The sequence below is a fragment of the Phalangium opilio genome, unplaced genomic scaffold, assembly GCF_054372755.1.
Source record: "Phalangium opilio isolate 3A_F unplaced genomic scaffold, DU_Popi_V2 ptg000013l_1, whole genome shotgun sequence".
NCBI lineage: Eukaryota > Metazoa > Arthropoda > Arachnida > Opiliones > Phalangiidae > Phalangium > Phalangium opilio.
The window spans coordinates 14349109-14365913 of record NW_028324148.1 but is presented as its reverse complement, the minus strand read 5'-3'; the positions used below and the strand labels follow the sequence as shown (position 1 = coordinate 14365913).

General features: G+C 37.3%; 3 protein-coding genes across 7 annotated transcripts; all 3 read right to left on the bottom strand.

Annotated features, from left to right (window-relative positions):
• Positions 1-117: 117 nt before the first annotated feature.
• LOC149709413 (glutamate receptor ionotropic, kainate 4-like) lies at positions 118-3944 on the bottom strand. Of its 2 annotated transcripts, XM_089864763.1 has the most exons (9): positions 3802-3944; positions 3637-3734; positions 3207-3300; positions 2984-3148; positions 2316-2433; positions 2011-2249; positions 1481-1746; positions 1076-1405; positions 118-215 (listed from the first exon to the last, which is right to left on the bottom strand). In XM_089864763.1, exons 1-8 carry the CDS (start codon positions 3838-3840, stop codon positions 1096-1098), a joined length of 1329 nt encoding a protein of 442 aa, XP_089720889.1. In that variant the 5' UTR covers positions 3841-3944; the 3' UTR covers positions 118-215; positions 1076-1095. The 2 variants fall into 2 exon arrangements, with proteins under 2 accessions (XP_089720889.1, XP_089720888.1); XM_089864762.1 differs by lacking the exon at positions 118-215 and having other exon boundaries at positions 228-1405.
• Positions 3945-6290: 2346 nt separating this feature from the next.
• On the bottom strand, positions 6291-9557 carry LOC149709412 (putative glutamate receptor). Its single transcript, XM_089864761.1, has 9 exons — positions 9495-9557; positions 9259-9357; positions 9076-9173; positions 8699-8792; positions 8469-8633; positions 8135-8252; positions 7726-7958; positions 6898-7157; positions 6291-6574 (listed from the first exon to the last, which is right to left on the bottom strand). Exons 1-9 carry the CDS (start codon positions 9531-9533, stop codon positions 6301-6303), a joined length of 1380 nt encoding a protein of 459 aa, XP_089720887.1. The 5' UTR covers positions 9534-9557; the 3' UTR covers positions 6291-6300.
• A 488-nt stretch (positions 9558-10045) lies between these two features.
• LOC149709411 (putative glutamate receptor) lies at positions 10046-15654 on the bottom strand. Of its 4 annotated transcripts, none has more exons than XM_089864767.1 (9): positions 12356-12950; positions 12183-12280; positions 12005-12098; positions 11460-11624; positions 11131-11248; positions 10739-10971; positions 10597-10678; positions 10413-10536; positions 10046-10334 (listed from the first exon to the last, which is right to left on the bottom strand). In XM_089864767.1, exons 1-9 carry the CDS (start codon positions 12392-12394, stop codon positions 10061-10063), a joined length of 1227 nt encoding a protein of 408 aa, XP_089720893.1. In that variant the 5' UTR covers positions 12395-12950; the 3' UTR covers positions 10046-10060. The 4 variants fall into 4 exon arrangements, with proteins under 4 accessions (XP_089720893.1, XP_089720891.1, XP_089720890.1 ...); XM_089864765.1 differs by having other exon boundaries at positions 10413-10678; positions 12356-12522; positions 12581-12950; XM_089864766.1 differs by lacking the exons at positions 10046-10334; positions 10413-10536; positions 10597-10678; ... (1 more) ...; positions 11131-11248; positions 11460-11624 and adding exons at positions 13585-13850; positions 13917-14149; positions 14309-14426; ... (2 more) ...; positions 15343-15440; positions 15518-15654 and having other exon boundaries at positions 12050-12098; positions 12183-13233.
• Between the last annotated feature and the right edge of the window lie 1151 nt (positions 15655-16805).

The following is a 16805-nucleotide window of genomic DNA, read 5'->3' as shown; positions in this document are numbered from 1 at the left end:
TCGAAAATAAGATAAATTTTCCATTAGCAGAAAACGTACAAAGTAAAAAGCTAATTAAGTTGGTAAACTTGAAACCGTAGTGGAGAAAAACACGCCTTTCCGTGACTGAAATAATTGGTTGGCACATATTCAAACACGAGAACTAGAAACACATTCAATCAATACGCATTGACTTGTAGCAAAGGTTTATCCGGGCCGTCAATCCGTCGACATTTCTTCATTTGTTTTCGGGCAGCCATTGTAAAAGTGGCGGCAAAATTGGACATCGTGAACCATAAATTAAACCATAATTATTTGAAAAACTAATCAGTTAGAACCTCGCGGTTCATTATGATGTTGATGAGTACATTTTGAATGTCGATGGTAGGCTTAAACAGTTTCAGAACTAAATAGAGTTAATTGTTTCATTTAATTAAGATGTTAACAGTATTCTACATTAGAATTTTCCCATTTCATTCTCCCATTAAGACTTATATAAGACTTGGTGAATGACCAATGAGCAAACGACAGTCCGCATTACTACTAAAAAATGTGGATGAGAGGGAAAGTATGACAATGACCATAGAGCGGCGCCTGTGTTAAAAAACGCGGACATCAAAGTTTCGCCAATAACTATTTAGTTTACTAGTGACTGATGGACTTGCAAACTCGCGATTGAAAGTAGTTTAGACATTTATGCTCCTTGGTTTAACCATGTCCCACTCGATCACGCGCATCACGACGCAAGCTGCTCGCGCTATAGCTAAATTACCGAGATTTGTTTTAAACGTACCTAGTTTTATGTGCTCTTCTATTGCTTCGATAACCTTACTTCCATATTATACCTTCAAATACCTTTTAAAACATTACCAGCTACTATGTCCTGACTACAAACACAAATCGAGGAAGTTCTAGCATACACAATAGCAGACGACGGTAACCGCGCAACCGCGAATTAACACAAGACCTACTTTATGGGAGTGAGTATAGCTACGCCAATAAAACGGTCAACTACGACGAAACTCTGATGACTCGCGACTTTTGGCCATTTTCATACTTTTCCTCTCATCCACTTTTGTTACTACTACTAATTCACTTTTTTGGAGATTCCATCCGCTAAGAAGGCCAACTGACAACGTGTTCATTGTTCGTCTCTGCTACATCCGAGAGATTTTCCTGATCAATGTATATTTTTCTTTTGATTGGATAGATGGCGCTGACTCTCATCTTCACAATCTGTATGATAATTATTGCGCAGGCGCAGCCCCATCCCGCTGTGGCCAATAAGAAAAATAAGAATTGTAGATCCTCCATTTTGATGTAATTGATTTCGGCAATTGCGGAATTATTGAAATTTTTCTTAAACGTTTTTATATCATCGGATTCCCATTTCTGAATTAATCCGGAACATGTTAAGATATTCAACCTGAAAACAAGTTTCAAGTTTAAATTAACTAGTTATATCATGTAGTTAAGTGGCTTAACATCAATGGTGTCGTACAATTTACTGATTTCATCTTTGCAAGGAAACGATTTATGAAAGGCGATTGAATTGTATTCGAAATAAAAATTCTCTTTGGCGATGTGAAACCTGTTACTTGATTCGTTCATCTCCAAGATGCCAATGTCCAATTCCGTTTTAGGTTGAATGTAAGCGTAATTTTCTTGTAGCACTCGTTGCAAGCCTTCTTTTGCCGAAGTTGGAAATTTGAAACTAGGTTTATCCGAAGAGTTTGCAAATAATTTCATATAATCAATGTCCGAACTCTGCAAATACGAATCGTGGAAAATGACCATGCACAAACAGCGTTGTAAAAGCATACGGAAATAAAAGAAAGTATAACTTGCACCATGGATATATATTATGGATTCCCAACTAGGCCTAAAAGCTGGTCAAATTTTTTCTCTGTTGAACGGGGCACCTAAGCGAAATGATTTATGGAACGTAACAGATGGGATGTGTTGGTGTTTATACATATCCATGCTTGCACTTATGGCTTCCAATCCGACATTTGTCAAACAGTTCAGTACCGTAAGGGCTTGTTGCGAAGCGCTTTCGTCATTGGAACTGATGACGTAACCTTCCGTTTGAACTAACCGCGCCATTTGTTCGAAGGTGTCAATTGGTAAAGTGACGGGTGCTAAGCTCGTAGCCGAAGTCAAATAACACCCGTAAAATGTTTCCACAGTTCCAATAAGCAGAATCGCGGTGGCAAGAACGACCATACTAATTGTATTTGTCCTTTGAGTTTTGTTTTCATTTGTAATACCTACAATAAATTTTTTAAAAAGAAAGTTATAATTTTTTGAGTTCTAGTAATAGAAACTGTTCCAACCTTGTCGAAAGGTGAGTTCCACAATATTCCACAAACGAATATTTTCATTTAATTTTCGATTAAGAAATTTAACAATTAATATAATTGTTACAAAGATAAATAAAATAAATACCCAGGCCTGTAAAAAAAGAAAGAAAAGGAATCAGTTGAAATTGTTAAATCTTTGGTTTTATTGCAACTGCATTACTGCTGTGACAACGCACTAACAACATAGTAGGGGATTATAACTGGGTGAACTGCACGAAAAAGTATGCATGAGCAAATAAATTAAGATTGGGATTCTAGTATATCAAGGTCCTTCTAAGTTTCACACTACTGTTCGAAGTTAGGCGCGAAATGGGGGTGGGGATCTGTAATTTTGTCTCTCCGAGTAACGTATGTCATGGAGAGATATTACAGTGGACGTCTCTATGTGTGTGTGTCTGTCAAAATGTTTACTGAAACTTTCTATAACCCTTGAATAATTCAATATTTAATTCTAACACCTGCAGTTGCTTATCAATAAATAGCAATAGTTGGACATTCGAGTAAATAAGAAAAATAATTCCGTTCGACTCGGAGAGGTTATATTTTGGTTTCACCAACTTGTTTCTGGTATATTAAGAACACGAGGAAAATCTACCACTGTAAACAGAATTCCAGTAGTACCGAATACCATTTCAACTTACGTGTATTTGCAATGGTTCTGTTAGAAACATGTTATGACGCGATTGGAAATCACTGGGAGCTCTGGTAACGAACGTCACTTCATCCTGGAAATAAGGATACGAGAAATCTACGAACGCCGCGCGTTTCAGCGTATGAGTTATCGTCGAAATACCCATATCCGCTTTCTAAGTGAACAAAGGTACTGATAAATCTAGCCTTAATGAATCAATCATGACATTATACCTTTTGAGCAACCTCGCCTATGAGTCCGGTGCAATGATTGGCCTTGATGTCACAAACTCCCCATGTGAGTTTTGGTGGAGTTATAATTTCAAAACTTAGGAATGTATTGTAGTTCAGTAATGCTCAAAACTTACAAACATTTTTGTGTTGAATCATAAGTTTATAGTATATGTTCCATAAGTATGACACTACCTACACTTCGTAATGCTAGAGACTTACAGCTCGAGCCAGTTCGAGAACGACATACAAGAATTGACTACACTCGGTTTTGTAGTCCATCTTCCTGTTTAGTTTGAACTAAGCCTTTGACAGCGCCTCACCAGGAGTCACTTTACGAGAATCCTGGGCCTACGTCACTTCATGACAAGCTCTCAGTAACCAGTGACAAACTTATGGAACATATCTCATAAACTTATGATAAGATACATACTTGAAACATAGACGTTTAGAAAGGACTTGCAATATTTTGAAGTCTCTTCCTTCATATTCTGCATGTCCATTTTGTTTTGGAAATCTCAAGGCAATGTGCTACATAATTCACGGATTAGTAGAGCTTTAAAGGATTTTCAATAACAAATACATAAACATTACTTACCTCTATGGCGGCTACTGTTAGAGTCTTGTTATCGCACATTTTCCTACTTGCTACCTAACATATTACAAAAACACGAATATTTCACATGGCATTTGTGGGTGACATTTTTCAAGATGGAAACCGATTTAAACACAATTATTTTCAGCTCTTTTAAAGTGTATTACGAACTAGTATGCAAAATTTCATTCAAAAATGGCTACCGATTTAAACCAAAATCCATGCAGCTCCGCTATAAAATTTAAAAACAGGTACGCAAAATTTCAGTCGAATCCGTTGCAAAATTTCTCGTGAAATTAAAACAACACACAAATGATATACGTAAACTAGTACCAGCTAGTTTTAACTCTTTGATGATTAATCATAATTAATAATTTAAACTATAAAAAGGAACACAAAAACCGTGAAAAAACGTGTCTGGACTTGACGTTTATTTATGGAATTTCCCGATAACAACACGATGTTGGTAAGTCGATACTCCGAAGAGTAATACGAAATTTGCTATACATTGATTGGAGAAAATGTACTGGTGTTTTCTACCAGGACTGAGTAAGAATAGTGTTATCGAAAGGACAACACACGAGCTCAGTTTTTACCTTTATATGGCAGAGAGAAAATATGTTATAAGGAACATAAATAAACAGTAGTTATGTGTAGCGAAAATAACGTGACCAAAATATACTTATTTTTGTATATTAATGGAAAAGCAACTTCAATTTTTCTTCTCTATAGTGCTCTATCATTATTTCTTCGTTTTAAAGTGAAACCGTCACACACTTTCATAAAACATTATTGCCAACTTTAGTAGCAAGTCCGATGAATGCTTGAAAATATCATGATATTTAAAATACTACAGCGTGCAATAGACGAGATCACACTCTAATTTTGTGTTAAATTATCTATTATCTACAGTGCAGTATATAAGTAAAAGTTCTGAATGATTGCCTGATGATCAACACCCAGCACAAAATGCTTTACTCAGAAGGCTGAAATTTTGCTGGCACGTTACTCTTATGTATTTATTATAAAGCTTTTATCAATCCGCCGCCATCTTGAAAAATGGTGGCTAGGAATGTAAAAACGACATTACGCAATAACATCAACCGATTTCGCTAAAATTTAGGTTACTGGTTGATATCAATTACTCATAGAAGAGTTTTATGGACTTTGGGGCTCAACTTAAAATATGCCATCTTTTAAAATGGTGGCAAAATACAAACCAAAATGTCATGACGGACAATACCAGGTTCCTTTGCTGTTAATATGATAAATGTCAGACCTATGAAGTCATTGCGTTTAAAGAGAGAAATAAGAATAACGTGTCTGATTTCACGAGTAGTTCTGCGACATTGTTTTCAAAATAACCTTTCCACACTGTACTTTAGGCGTTTCATTTGCTTTCTTATCGTGTGTTTGCTTCTTCCCTTCCATTAAGTCTGATTTAAAAACTTTAGTTTGCGTTTTTAACTCTTCGATTATATTGATATTGATTTTGTTTTTGATTTTTCTTTCTCTGTACGCCCACATACGAACACGTCAGTAAAAGTATCCCAAGAAAAGCCCTGACATAGAAAGGTGTTACAACTCCATTTTAACTTGATTATTTATCGATTACACCTTTGCATTTTTAAAACGGGTTTCACTCTCACTTGAAGTAACGCCCAACTTTCACAAAACACACATTTTACAGTAAACCTACATTTTCGGAACACAATGTCAATATACATTCGAAGGAAATTACATTGTTTTGACGTATAATTAAGGCCTTTTATGTCAATCGATGTATTGTTCTTTTAACTTTCATTTGCGCATTCGAGAGTGCATAAAGAAATACAGAAAGTAGAGAGTTAGCTACCTAATTTTGTTTGTGAAGAAATGCTGTCCAATTGTATCATGCGACAACCATGGATATATATATAAATACTAAGGTATTATGGATAGCCATCTCTTACATTCCATAAGTCACTTCGCTGAGGCGCCAGTTAGCAGAGAAAAAGTTGTCTTACAACTCACCTCGTAACATACACACGCAAAAACTTGTGAGTAAGAGAAAAATTCGTATTTTTAGCTCTCTGCGCATGGGCGAAATTTCAAACACACCACTCATGATTCTCCGGAGAGATATAGTCTTCCTTTTCCCCACGTGACCTAGCAATTTCCGCCTCGGATTATAGCTGTCTTACATCAGCGAGTGCAGTGCGAATTTGGTGGGTGGCCAGCTTTTTGGCCTAGTCTTGAATCCATAACACGTTAGCATTAATGCATATCCATGATGCTTGCACAGTTTAAGTCACAACGGCTGTTCTAACGAACCTGGGCACTCTCTCAATTTTTTATCAACGATTGTAATAAGTGGTTTTATTCCATTAGAAGCTTTTGTGTATATTGCGTGAGCTTTACTACTTCTTAAAACCACGCAACAAACATGACAACTTCACCGCAGTATATTATTATTCTCATTAAGTTTCTGTCAGGTATTTAGAACACGTCGCGTCGCGTGCTTCACGGACACATCACCATTTCATATGTTGACCCGCTCGGTTTGACCTTTTTACATTTCTGCCAAGTGACAACCTGTAGGATATGTATGGCGCAGGCGCAGCCCCATCCCACGGCTGCCAAGGCGTAAAATACCAATTTAAGATCGTCCATTTCAATGTAATTAACTGAATCAGTTTCTATTTCGTAAGTCAATTGGTAATCATTGCTGGATAAATAGAGTTTATCATCCGAGGCCCATTTGTTCATTAATCCAGTAGACAGTAAAATATTCAACCTGAAAATGACGTTAGTTCTATCATAGGTTCATAAGATATGTTCCTTAAGTGTGTCACTGGTTACTATGAGAGCTTGTCATCAAGTGAACAAGGTCATAGATTGTCGTAAAGCGACGCCTGGTGAGGCGTTGTCAAAGGCTTAATACAGACTAAATAGGAAAATGCAAGTCCTACTGAATGAACCGAGTGTAGTCAATTCTCGCTTGTTGTTTTCGAACTAGCTCGAGCTGTTATTGGACAAGTAGGACTATGCAAATAATCCGGTCCCCTTACTCCCGAGATAGGCCTCAACTAATTACGTAGGCATTGAATGACGTCATACCATTTACTGATTTCATCTTTGCAAGGTAACGATTTGTGAAAGGCGATGCAATTATATTGCAAATGCAACGTCTCACGAGCCAAATGAAACATGTTTCTCGGATATTTAGACGTCGCAATGGAAGCTTCAAAGTCAAACTTCGATATAAAGTACGCAACTTTTTTTCGTAGTACGTCTTCCAAGGCTTCCATGGTCGATTTTGCAAGCACGAAGCTAGATTTCTTAGTGGCATTTGTGAATAATTTCACGAACTCCAGGTTCTGTAAATCGAATAAAATGGAAGTCCTGCCGTGTAGCGCCATTGTATTTGTATGAGAACAAGCTTCTACTTTTAAGCACGAGGGGGCGTCCTTTACGTTTCTGTACTGTGCGACCCTACCGAAACGCCCACCTAGGATGCTGGGAGGACTTCGGTGCCGTTACGTAGGTGGCCGTACAGAGGCAGTGTTATAGGTATGGGGGTTTCCACTCCATCCCTCTCTCATTCAAAGTATAGCCATGGGTCATCTGCCGCACTTTAAAAATCCCAGAGTGCTTTTCGTGAAAGGGTGCAGTCACCTTGTGGTGGAAATACTTTAGTTGCGAAGTCACGTATAAATAGAAGTTCTCTTTTCTATAGCCAGGTGGCACCTTAAGCTTATGCCCAACTAGATATTTAGCTACTATGAGTATGTTAATGCATGGTGTTAGCGCCATAGAGCATGCTACTCCAGATACAAATTTCCTATTCCAAGATATGCTTAAAACCGTGTGGGCTTTGGGCTTGAATGTGACGCCATCTTTCAAAATGGTGTGCAGAGCCTTTTTGTTACAATTCGTTTAACGTACCATTAGAATTTCCTGAGAAGCACCTCCATCTCTGGCACTGACGACGTAATTGTTCGTTTTAACTAAATGAGCCAACTGTTCAAAGGTGTCAATTGGGAGAGTAACAGGAGCCAAACTCGTAGCCGAAGTCAAATAACATTCGTATAATTTTTCCATCGTTCCAAAAAGTAGAATAGCGGTGGTAAGAACGACCATACTAATGGCTGACCGAACTCCACTTTTAATTGTTATGCCTATTTTTAACATTGAATATGTCAGCATTAATCTTACAGAAGATAGGAACAAAGTAATACAACAACCATGGCAAGAGGAAGGGAAGATTAGGGCTATGTTGAGGGAAAAACAATTACTACTTGGTTGGTTAACAACACCCAGTTAACTATATTAAAATTCCACGTGTGATTCTCACCTTGACGAAGTGTTAGTTCCACAATATTCCATAATAGAACATTTTCGTTTAACAGCCGAGTTACGAGTTTCAAGATAAAAACCATAATTGCCAAGAAACAGAAAATTAAAATCCAAGCCTGCAGAATTGAAATAGAACCCAAAATTAATGGGTGAACAAAAACTAGGGCCATTTGCAATTGCAAGGTGGTGCTATTACGCTTTTGAATTAATGCAAATTAATGAGATTTCGCAATTACGATCTGAGCATATCACCTTACTAGTGTAGCTCTACGGTGTTGCCCAGTTAAAAGAATGAAAACCAATTAAACATGCGCCAATATCAAATATAATACCTGAATTTGCATTGGTTCTTTTAGAAACAAGGTATTACTCGTTTTACAAAAGTGCGGTGCTTTCGTGACGAAAGACATTGAACCCTGAGTATATGGAGAGGAGAAATCGACGAATGGAGTTCGTCCCGTTGTTAATGTCACGGTTGAAATACCCATATCCGCTTCCTAAGTATTCAAAACGTTTTGAAAATGTTCACTGACAATTCTTGGATTATCAAATATAATTGTACCTTTCGGGCTACCATTCCCACAATTCCAGTGCAATGATTGGTCAATTGGTTACAAACACCCCATTGGTCATCGAGTGGAGGTACAACTTTAAAACTATTCGTGCAACCATACACGCAAATACATAAAAGCAAGGATTTGTTTTAAAACAGTAGAACCCAAGCACTTTAATTAAATAAACTAGATATTGGCCCCTTAAAATTATAAATCTTGGAACGTTTTTAACTAATTAATTTGCCACAGAGCCAGTAGACCGCCTCCCTCCAATCATTTGATTTTTAAAACTGACCCAGCTAATAATTAACGTATGTAATTGAGCGCAACACTTACTGTTGTGATGAAACCACCAAATTTTAAATGTTCAGATCGAAAAACCTACTTGAAAGAGAATACTCGAGAAAGAGATTCTAAAATATTGAAGTCTCTTCCAGCAAATCGAAGATTTCCATCGTACCCTGGAAATCTGAACGCCGTGTGCTTTGGCCAGAGGGATTTAAAATATACCAGCTAATAATTGAACTGTGTAGTCCAATTTTTTGTAATTCTAAAATTATTTCCTTACGTTTATGGCAGCCACGTTAAATGTCTTGTTCTCACACATTTTCAATCGTAGAGTTGAAATAGCATATTTAAAATAACATATCTTTGAGAATAAAAATACCTAACACGAATAAAACATGGTAAATTATTTCTCTCTAGTTCTCTGGGTCTTGCAAGGTTCTACCGTTCGACATCGACTTTTGTTTCCCAATCGTAATAGTACGTGACAAAAAGTCCAAAGGGTGGTGTCAAATTTACCTTTTTGTTGTGGGTGTTGCCCGGAAATTTTGCTTTCATATAAAATTTCCAATATGTTTTATTTATATTATTTAATTTATTTCTTTATTTAATCAGGATGGCATGTACATTTTTTAACCTTTAATAAATAAAGCCAGGTAGGCCTAATGTTTGTGATACACCTGTGCATGGAGTGAAATTTGATTATAGTTTTATTTCAACAGTGGACAACTGAAAGAGCCAGATTGGCTATGGATTCCAATGTAACTAAGAGGGAAAGACACGAGGGTAAAATTCCGCCTTCCATCTCGCTTTTTGGCGCCTGCGCTGTAGTAATTATGTATCGTGAGAGTTCGCAGAGAAGGCAATGTTTCAACCCCCTTGCTTATCCCCTTGTTTTGCCTACCCCTTTTTACTTCGACATGATCTATAACGGTACATTATGTATAGGCAGAGAGTGATTTAGACACCTGGAATCACGTGTCTACCAAGAAATCAAATGGCGCCGGAAATAGCTCCAAGAAATGTAACGGGAACTGAATACCACAATTGTTTACTCCTCTATACTGTACATCTTATGGCGTGCTTCACGGACACGTCGCCATTTCATAGGCTGACCCGCTCGGTTTGACCTTTTTACTTTTTTGCCACATGACAACCTGTAGGATATGTATGGCGCAGGCGAAGCCCCATCCCACGGCTGCCAAGACGTAAAATACCAATTTAAGATCGTCCATTTTTATGTAGTTAACTGGGTCAGTTTCTATTTCGTAAGTCGATTGGATATCATTGCTGGATGCATCGAGATTATCGTCAGAGGTCCATTTGTTCATTAGTCCAGAAGACAGTAGAATATTCAACCTGAAAATGACGTTAGTTCTACATTAACTGATGTAACGTTTATCGATCAATTATATCATTGATATAATGACGACATACCATTTGCTGATTTGATGTTTGCAAGGAAACGATTTGTGAAAGGCGATGGAATTGTATTGCATATACAATGTCTCACGAGCCAAATGGAACAAGTTTCTCGGATATTTAGCCATCACAATGGAAACTTCAAAGTCAAATTTCGACATGAAACAAGCGACATTTTCTCGAAGAACGTCTTCCAAACCTTCCATGGCCGAATGTGCAAACTCAAAGTTAGTTTCCTTGGTTGCATTTGCGAATATTTTCAAGTATTCCAGGTCAGAATTCTACAATACGAATGAATAGGTCACTTGAAGCTTAAGCCCCAGACTCGTCGTTCAATATACCATTAGAATTTCCTGAGAAGAACTTCCATCCCTGGCACTAACCACGTAATTTTTCGTTTCAACTAAATGAGCCAATTGCTCAAAGGTGTCAATTGGGAGAGTAACAGGAGCCAAACTCGTAGCCGAAGTCAGATAGCATTCGTATAATTTTTCCATCGTCCCAAAAAGCAGAATAGCGGTGGTAAGAACAACCACACTAATGGCTGATCGAACTCCACTTTTAATTGTGATACCTATTTTTCAACTTAATTATAAGTCAACATTAATCTTTTAAAACCTATAGATTATAGGAACAAAAGGGCTCCGTATCGATACAACAATCATGACACAAGAGAGATTAGGGCGATGATAGTACTTTGTTGTCCTCTGTAAAATACGTGTCTTATTCTTACCTTGACGAAGTGTTAGTTCCACAATATTCCATAATAGAATATTTTCGTTCATCGTCCGAGTTACGAGTTTCACGATTAAAACAATAATCGCCAAGAAACAAAAGTTTAAAATCCAAGCCTGCAGAATTTAAATTTATTAAAATTTTTATCAGTAAATTGAAAGTAACTTCAATGGTAATTGCAAGGTAGGGCTGTTTCGCTTTGAACTATTGCAAATGAATAAGAATTTGCAACTGGGAATTGCGCATATCGCATTACTAGTGACACTCTTCGGTGTTGGCCAGTTAAGGGAATAGATCCCCATTAAACACCAATATCAAATATTATACCTGAATTTGCATGGGTTCTTTTAGAAACAAGGTGTTGCTCGTTTTACTGAAGCTGGGAGCTTTCGTAACGAAAGACAGTGAATCCTGATAATATGGGAATGAGAAATCGACGTACGACGTTCGTCCCGTCGTTAATGTTACGGTTGAAACGCCCATATCCGCTTCCTAAGTATTTACGCTATTGAAAATGTTCACTGGCCATACCAAAAGTATAAAGATATAAAAACAAAAGGTACACTTCGTTGAAACTTTCTCGTGCCCGTATATGAGAAGCCCTCCTTCATCCCAGAATAGTGTCGACCCCTTCAGCGTATTTTTACCTTCCAGACACAGGGAACAAGCCGTGAATAGGCTCATAAAGCAGCAGATGCTAGCTCTAGTACAAAAAATTAACGATTGGATCGCCAGCATCATGTTGTTTATTTTGTGTAGGGGTTGAGAGGAGGGTAATTTGCTTCTCAGTTTACAGAATTGTTAATGAAGTGTACTTTTTGTTACTATATGTATATACTTTTGGCATACTAGAATTAAAAATGTAATTGTACCTTTCGAGCTACCATTCCCACAATTCCAGTGCAATGATTGGTCATTTGGTTACACACACCCCATTGGGCATCGAGTGGAGATACAATGTTAAAACTATTCGTGAAACCAGACCGCAAATACTTATTGATGTTATGTGACTAAACCACAAATTTTGGAATTTTTGATCGAAAAACCTACTTGAAAGAGAGCGCTTGCGAAAGTGAGTCTAAAATATTGAAGTCCCTTCCAGCAAATCGAACATTTCCTTCTTTACCTGCAAATCTGAACGCCGGGTGCTTTGGCCAGAGTGTTCAAAAAATTAAAGTTAAAAAATGTATCGCTTAATCCAAGTTCTAAAATTATTTCCTTACGTGTACTGCAGCTACGGTAAATGTTTTGTTCTCACACATTTAAATAAATTTAAATAACATTAACTTTGAAAATTAATATACCCAATCGCAAATAAAATATTGTAAATTATTTCCCTGAAGTTTTCAGGGTCCCGCAACGTTCCACTGTTCGAACTCAACTGTTGATTCTAAATCGTAATAAGCCTAGTACGTGACAAAAAGTCCAAAGGGTGGTGTCCAATTTACCGTTCTGTTGTGGGCGTTGCCCGCTAAATTTTCTTACAAAACATTTCCAATATTTTTTTTCTTATTTAGAGTGGCAGGAAAAATATTTCAAGCTTTAAAAAATAAAATCAGTTAGGTACAAAGTTTTTCATACACCAGTGGAAAGAATGAAATTTTAAAATAGTGGTATTTCAATGGTGGACAACTGAAAGAGTCATAATGGCTATGGGTTCCAATAATGGTACATTATGGGATTATGGGGTCAAAGAGTTATTAAAACACCGGGGAATCACGTGTCTACAAAGAAGTCCAATACCGCCGGAAATAGCTCCTAGAAATGTAACGAGAACTGAATACCACAATTGTCAACTCCTCTATACTGTACATCCTATTGCGTGCTTCACGGACACGTCACCATTTCATAAGCTGACCCGCTCGGTGTAACCTTTTTACGTCTTTGCCACGTGACACCCTGTAGGATATGTATGACGCAGGCGCAGCCCCATCCCACGGCTGCCAAGACGTAAAATACTAATTTCAGATCGTCCATTTCAATGTAATTAACTGAATCAGGTTCTATTTCGTAAGTCGGTTGGTAACCATTTCTGGATGTGTAGAGTTTATCGTCCGAGGTCCATTTGTTCATTAATCCAGTAGACAGTAAAATATTCAACCTGAAAATGAAGTTAGTTGAGTTCTATATTAACTGTTTAATTTTACAGTAAATAATATATGACGTAGTGAACTAGGATAACAAGTTTAACCAGGAATCATTGTTCCCCCATATAAACCTTGTCAGAAAACCACATCCCCTCTTAAGAGGCAATGAGAGAGGTAATAGAGAGTCGCCATAGAAACGCAGAAAAATAACTGTTACTGTGGACTCGTAGGATTATGCGGACTTCTTCACACGTGAAATTTAGGCTCTGTGGAGGAACTAACTTATGCAAAGATACTGGTCCCCTACTCCCGAGATAGCATGAATAGGCCTCTACTAATTACGTAGGAATTGAATGACGTCATACCATTTACTGATTTGATCTTTGCAAGGAAACGATTTGTGGAAAGCGATGGAATTATATTGCATACACAATGCCTCACGAGCCAAATGGAACATATTTCTCGGATACTTGGCCGTCGAGATGAAAACTTCAAAGTCAAATTTAGATGCAAAATAAGCGACATTTCCTCGTAGAATGTTATCCAAACCTTCGCCGACCGATTTTGTAAACGCAAAACTACTTTCTTTAGTCGCATTTACGAATACTTTCAGGTATTCCAGGTCAGAATTCTACAAACAATAAGAATGAAAAGGTCACTTGAAGCCTTTAAGTGCCAGACTCGTCGTTCAATATACCATTAGAATTTCTTGAGAAGCGCTTCCAACCTTGCCTTTGACAACGTAATGTTTCGTTTTAACTAAATGAGCCAACTGTTCGAAGGTGTCAATTGGGAGAGTTACAGGAGCCAAACTCGTAGCCGAAGTCAAATAACATTCGTATAATTTTTCTATGGTTCCAAAAAGCAGAATGGCGGTGGCAAGAACGACCACACTAATGGCTGATCGAACTCCACTTTTAATTGTAATACCTTTTTTTCAACATAGAATACGTCAACATTAACATTATAAACACTACAGAGCATAGGAACAAAGGGGGATCCGTACCGATACAACAATCATGACACAAGAGAGATTAGGGCTATGATACTACTTTGTTGTCCTCTGTAAAATACGTGTCTTATTCTCACCTTGACGAAGTGTTAGTTCAACTATGTTCCATAACATAATATTTTCGTTCATCGTCCGAGTTACGAGTTTCACGATTAGAACGATAATTGCCAAGAAACAAAAATTTAAAATCCAAGCCTGCAAAGTATAAATTTTCAAAAAAAAATTTACCGGTGAATTTCAATTACTGCAGATCGCAGTTGCGCATTGAACCTCACCAAAGCAGTCAGAGGGGAAATTTAATTAAAAAAAAATGCATCAGGTGCCACAAAAAAATGGCTTAGAAATTTGCCAAGCCGCAAGTTCTAGGAACAATAGTTTTCCAGCTCTTAATAGCATAAAACGAAAACCATTCAAAAGTCTCTGCCTGCATTTTTTTATTGGCAGAATGATGTTTGCTCTCCCTCTCTTTTTCTCTGGATCTCACAATAAAAAAGGCGACGCCTCTATTGCCTAATGGAACCTTATTTATTCATTTGATTTTCGGCAGACTAGAATAGAAAATTCCGCCTAAGAGCGCATAGAAAACATCATCGAGTAGGAAGAGGCTTCTGATGTGAACTTTGGTGAGAATTATAAGCTTCTGGCGTTGCTGATTTCAATATCGCAGTTTTTACTCTAATTGACGAATAATCTAAGCATCGAAATATTCTGAAAAATATTATACCTGAATTTGCATAGGTTCTTTTAAAAACAAGGTATTGCTCGTTTTACTGAAGCTGGGAGCTTTCGTAATAAAAGACATTGAATCCTGGTTATATGGGAAAGAGAAGTCAACGTATGTCGTTCGTCCCGTCGTTAATGTCACGGTTGAAATACCCATATCCGCTTCCTAAGTATTCAAACCATTGAAAATATTCACTGGCCAAACTTGAAATAAAAAATGTATTTGTACCTTTCGGGCTACCATTCCCACAATTCCAGTGCAATGATTGGTCATTTGGTTACACAAACCCCATTGGGCATCGAGTGGAGATACAATGTTAAAACTATTCACGAAACCATAAGTGATGATGAATAACAAATTTTAAATTTTCAGATTGTCAAAACCTACTTGAAAAAGAGCGCCCGCGAAAGTGATTCTAAAATATTGAAGTCCTTTCCACCAAATCGAATATTTCCTTCTTTACCAGGAAATCTGAATGCCCAGTGCTATGGGCAAAGTTTGGATAAAATTCAAGTTAATAATTGTATTGTGTAGTAGGATAGTTCTTAAATTATGCACTTACATGTACGGCCGCCACTCTAAATGTTTCGTTCTCACACATTTTACTTTTCTTTCGTGTATTAAGGTTGAAATAGCAATTTAAAATAACAATATCTTTAAAATAAATACCTATCGCGATTAAAACACCGTAAGGTGCAGGGTCTTGCAAGGTTCTACCGTTTGAACTCGACTGTTGCTCAAAACTGAAATATTACGCTAGGAAAAGGCCATAGGGTGGTGTCCAATTTATCTTTCGATATTGGGCGTTGCCCTCTAATTTTGCCTTTCATAGAAAAATTGCAATATGTATTTGTAGTGTCAAAAATATATTAAAAAAAAAACAGAACATAAATAAATAAATAAATAAAGAATGACGGGAAAGAGTTCTAAGCGAAAAAGTACACCTTATAAGTATGTTTAATTTATTTTGGGTTAATGATTGCAGAAATTCATCGGTAAGATATTCAGTTTTGGAATTTTTAGATCAGTTTTTCCGAGAGTGCGGAACGATTGTCTAACATTGAGAGTAAGGCACATCAGCCTGCCCATCTTCTTTCGACAGTTGAAGTTTTTTATTCGTACCAAATTAAAATCGTTATTTAATACTTTGAACAACTTTTACGATACCAGCTTAGACACACTTCTACCTTTAAAAGTACCCTTCTGCAAGATAAAGGCTCATTAACGTTCTAAGATTGGAGGCTATTGAAATTGTCCAAACACGGAGTTCGTACGAAATTTTTACATTGAACTTTTCCAGGTTATCCCTGACCAAATTTTGGAAATATCCCTGACTATTTTAAGGTGTTTGCCAGGGCCCACTTCATCACACTTGCAGCCCATATTTAGTATTGCTTGAAGCATAGCTTAATATACCAAACGAAAACCCTGACCTTTTAGGAAAAAGTTTCAAATCCCTGACTTATCCCTGACCTTTTAGGAGAAAGTTTCAAATCCCTGACTTATCCCTGATCTTTTAGGAAAAAGTTTCAAATTCCTGACTTATCCCTGACTTTTTACCCTATTTTCCATATCCCTGACTTATCCAGGTTTTCCAGGTTCCGTACGAACCCATTAGACCGGCTGCTTTGTCTTTGCCAATTTCCTCATTTTAGGGAACAATCAATGTTTGGGAGCCCGTACCTCCGAAACTAAATGTTTTAGACCCCATGTTCTTTGACACGTTTCACTCAGTCTGATCCAAAGAACACACCTTTTAATTTACGACATAATTATCAGAAAAGTTGCGGATACAATACGATTTAACATACAACTTTTATGGATAATTCTCTGGTACGGATAAGGGTAAA

What these genes read in the sequence shown, in the direction of transcription:
- LOC149709413 (XM_089864763.1), bottom strand. Translation starts at nt 3,840, where the DNA reads ATGTGCGATAACAAGACTCTAACAGTAGCCGCCATAGAG. An exon ending in TAGGCGAGGTTGCTCAAAAG is followed by an intron (nt 3,149 to 3,206) that starts GTATAATGTCAT and finishes TTGTTCACTTAG; the next exon opens with AAAGCGGATATGGGTATTTC. An exon ending in GGAACTCACCTTTCGACAAG is followed by an intron (nt 2,250 to 2,315) that starts GTTGGAACAGTT and finishes AATTTATTGTAG; the next exon opens with GTATTACAAATGAAAACAAA.
- LOC149709412 (XM_089864761.1), bottom strand. Translation starts at nt 9,533, where the DNA reads ATGAAAGCAAAATTTCCGGGCAACACCCACAACAAAAAG. An exon ending in TTAACGTGGCTGCCATAAAC is followed by an intron (nt 9,174 to 9,258) that starts GTAAGGAAATAA and finishes CTCTGGCCAAAG; the next exon opens with CACACGGCGTTCAGATTTCC. An exon ending in TCTCGAGTATTCTCTTTCAA is followed by an intron (nt 8,793 to 9,075) that starts GTAGGTTTTTCG and finishes TTGCACGAATAG; the next exon opens with TTTTAAAGTTGTACCTCCAC.
- LOC149709411 (XM_089864766.1), bottom strand. Translation starts at nt 15,556, where the DNA reads ATGTGTGAGAACGAAACATTTAGAGTGGCGGCCGTACAT. An exon ending in TGGGAATGGTAGCCCGAAAG is followed by an intron (nt 15,121 to 15,183) that starts GTACAAATACAT and finishes TTGAATACTTAG; the next exon opens with GAAGCGGATATGGGTATTTC. An exon ending in AAGAACCTATGCAAATTCAG is followed by an intron (nt 14,427 to 14,955) that starts GTATAATATTTT and finishes TATACTTTGCAG; the next exon opens with GCTTGGATTTTAAATTTTTG.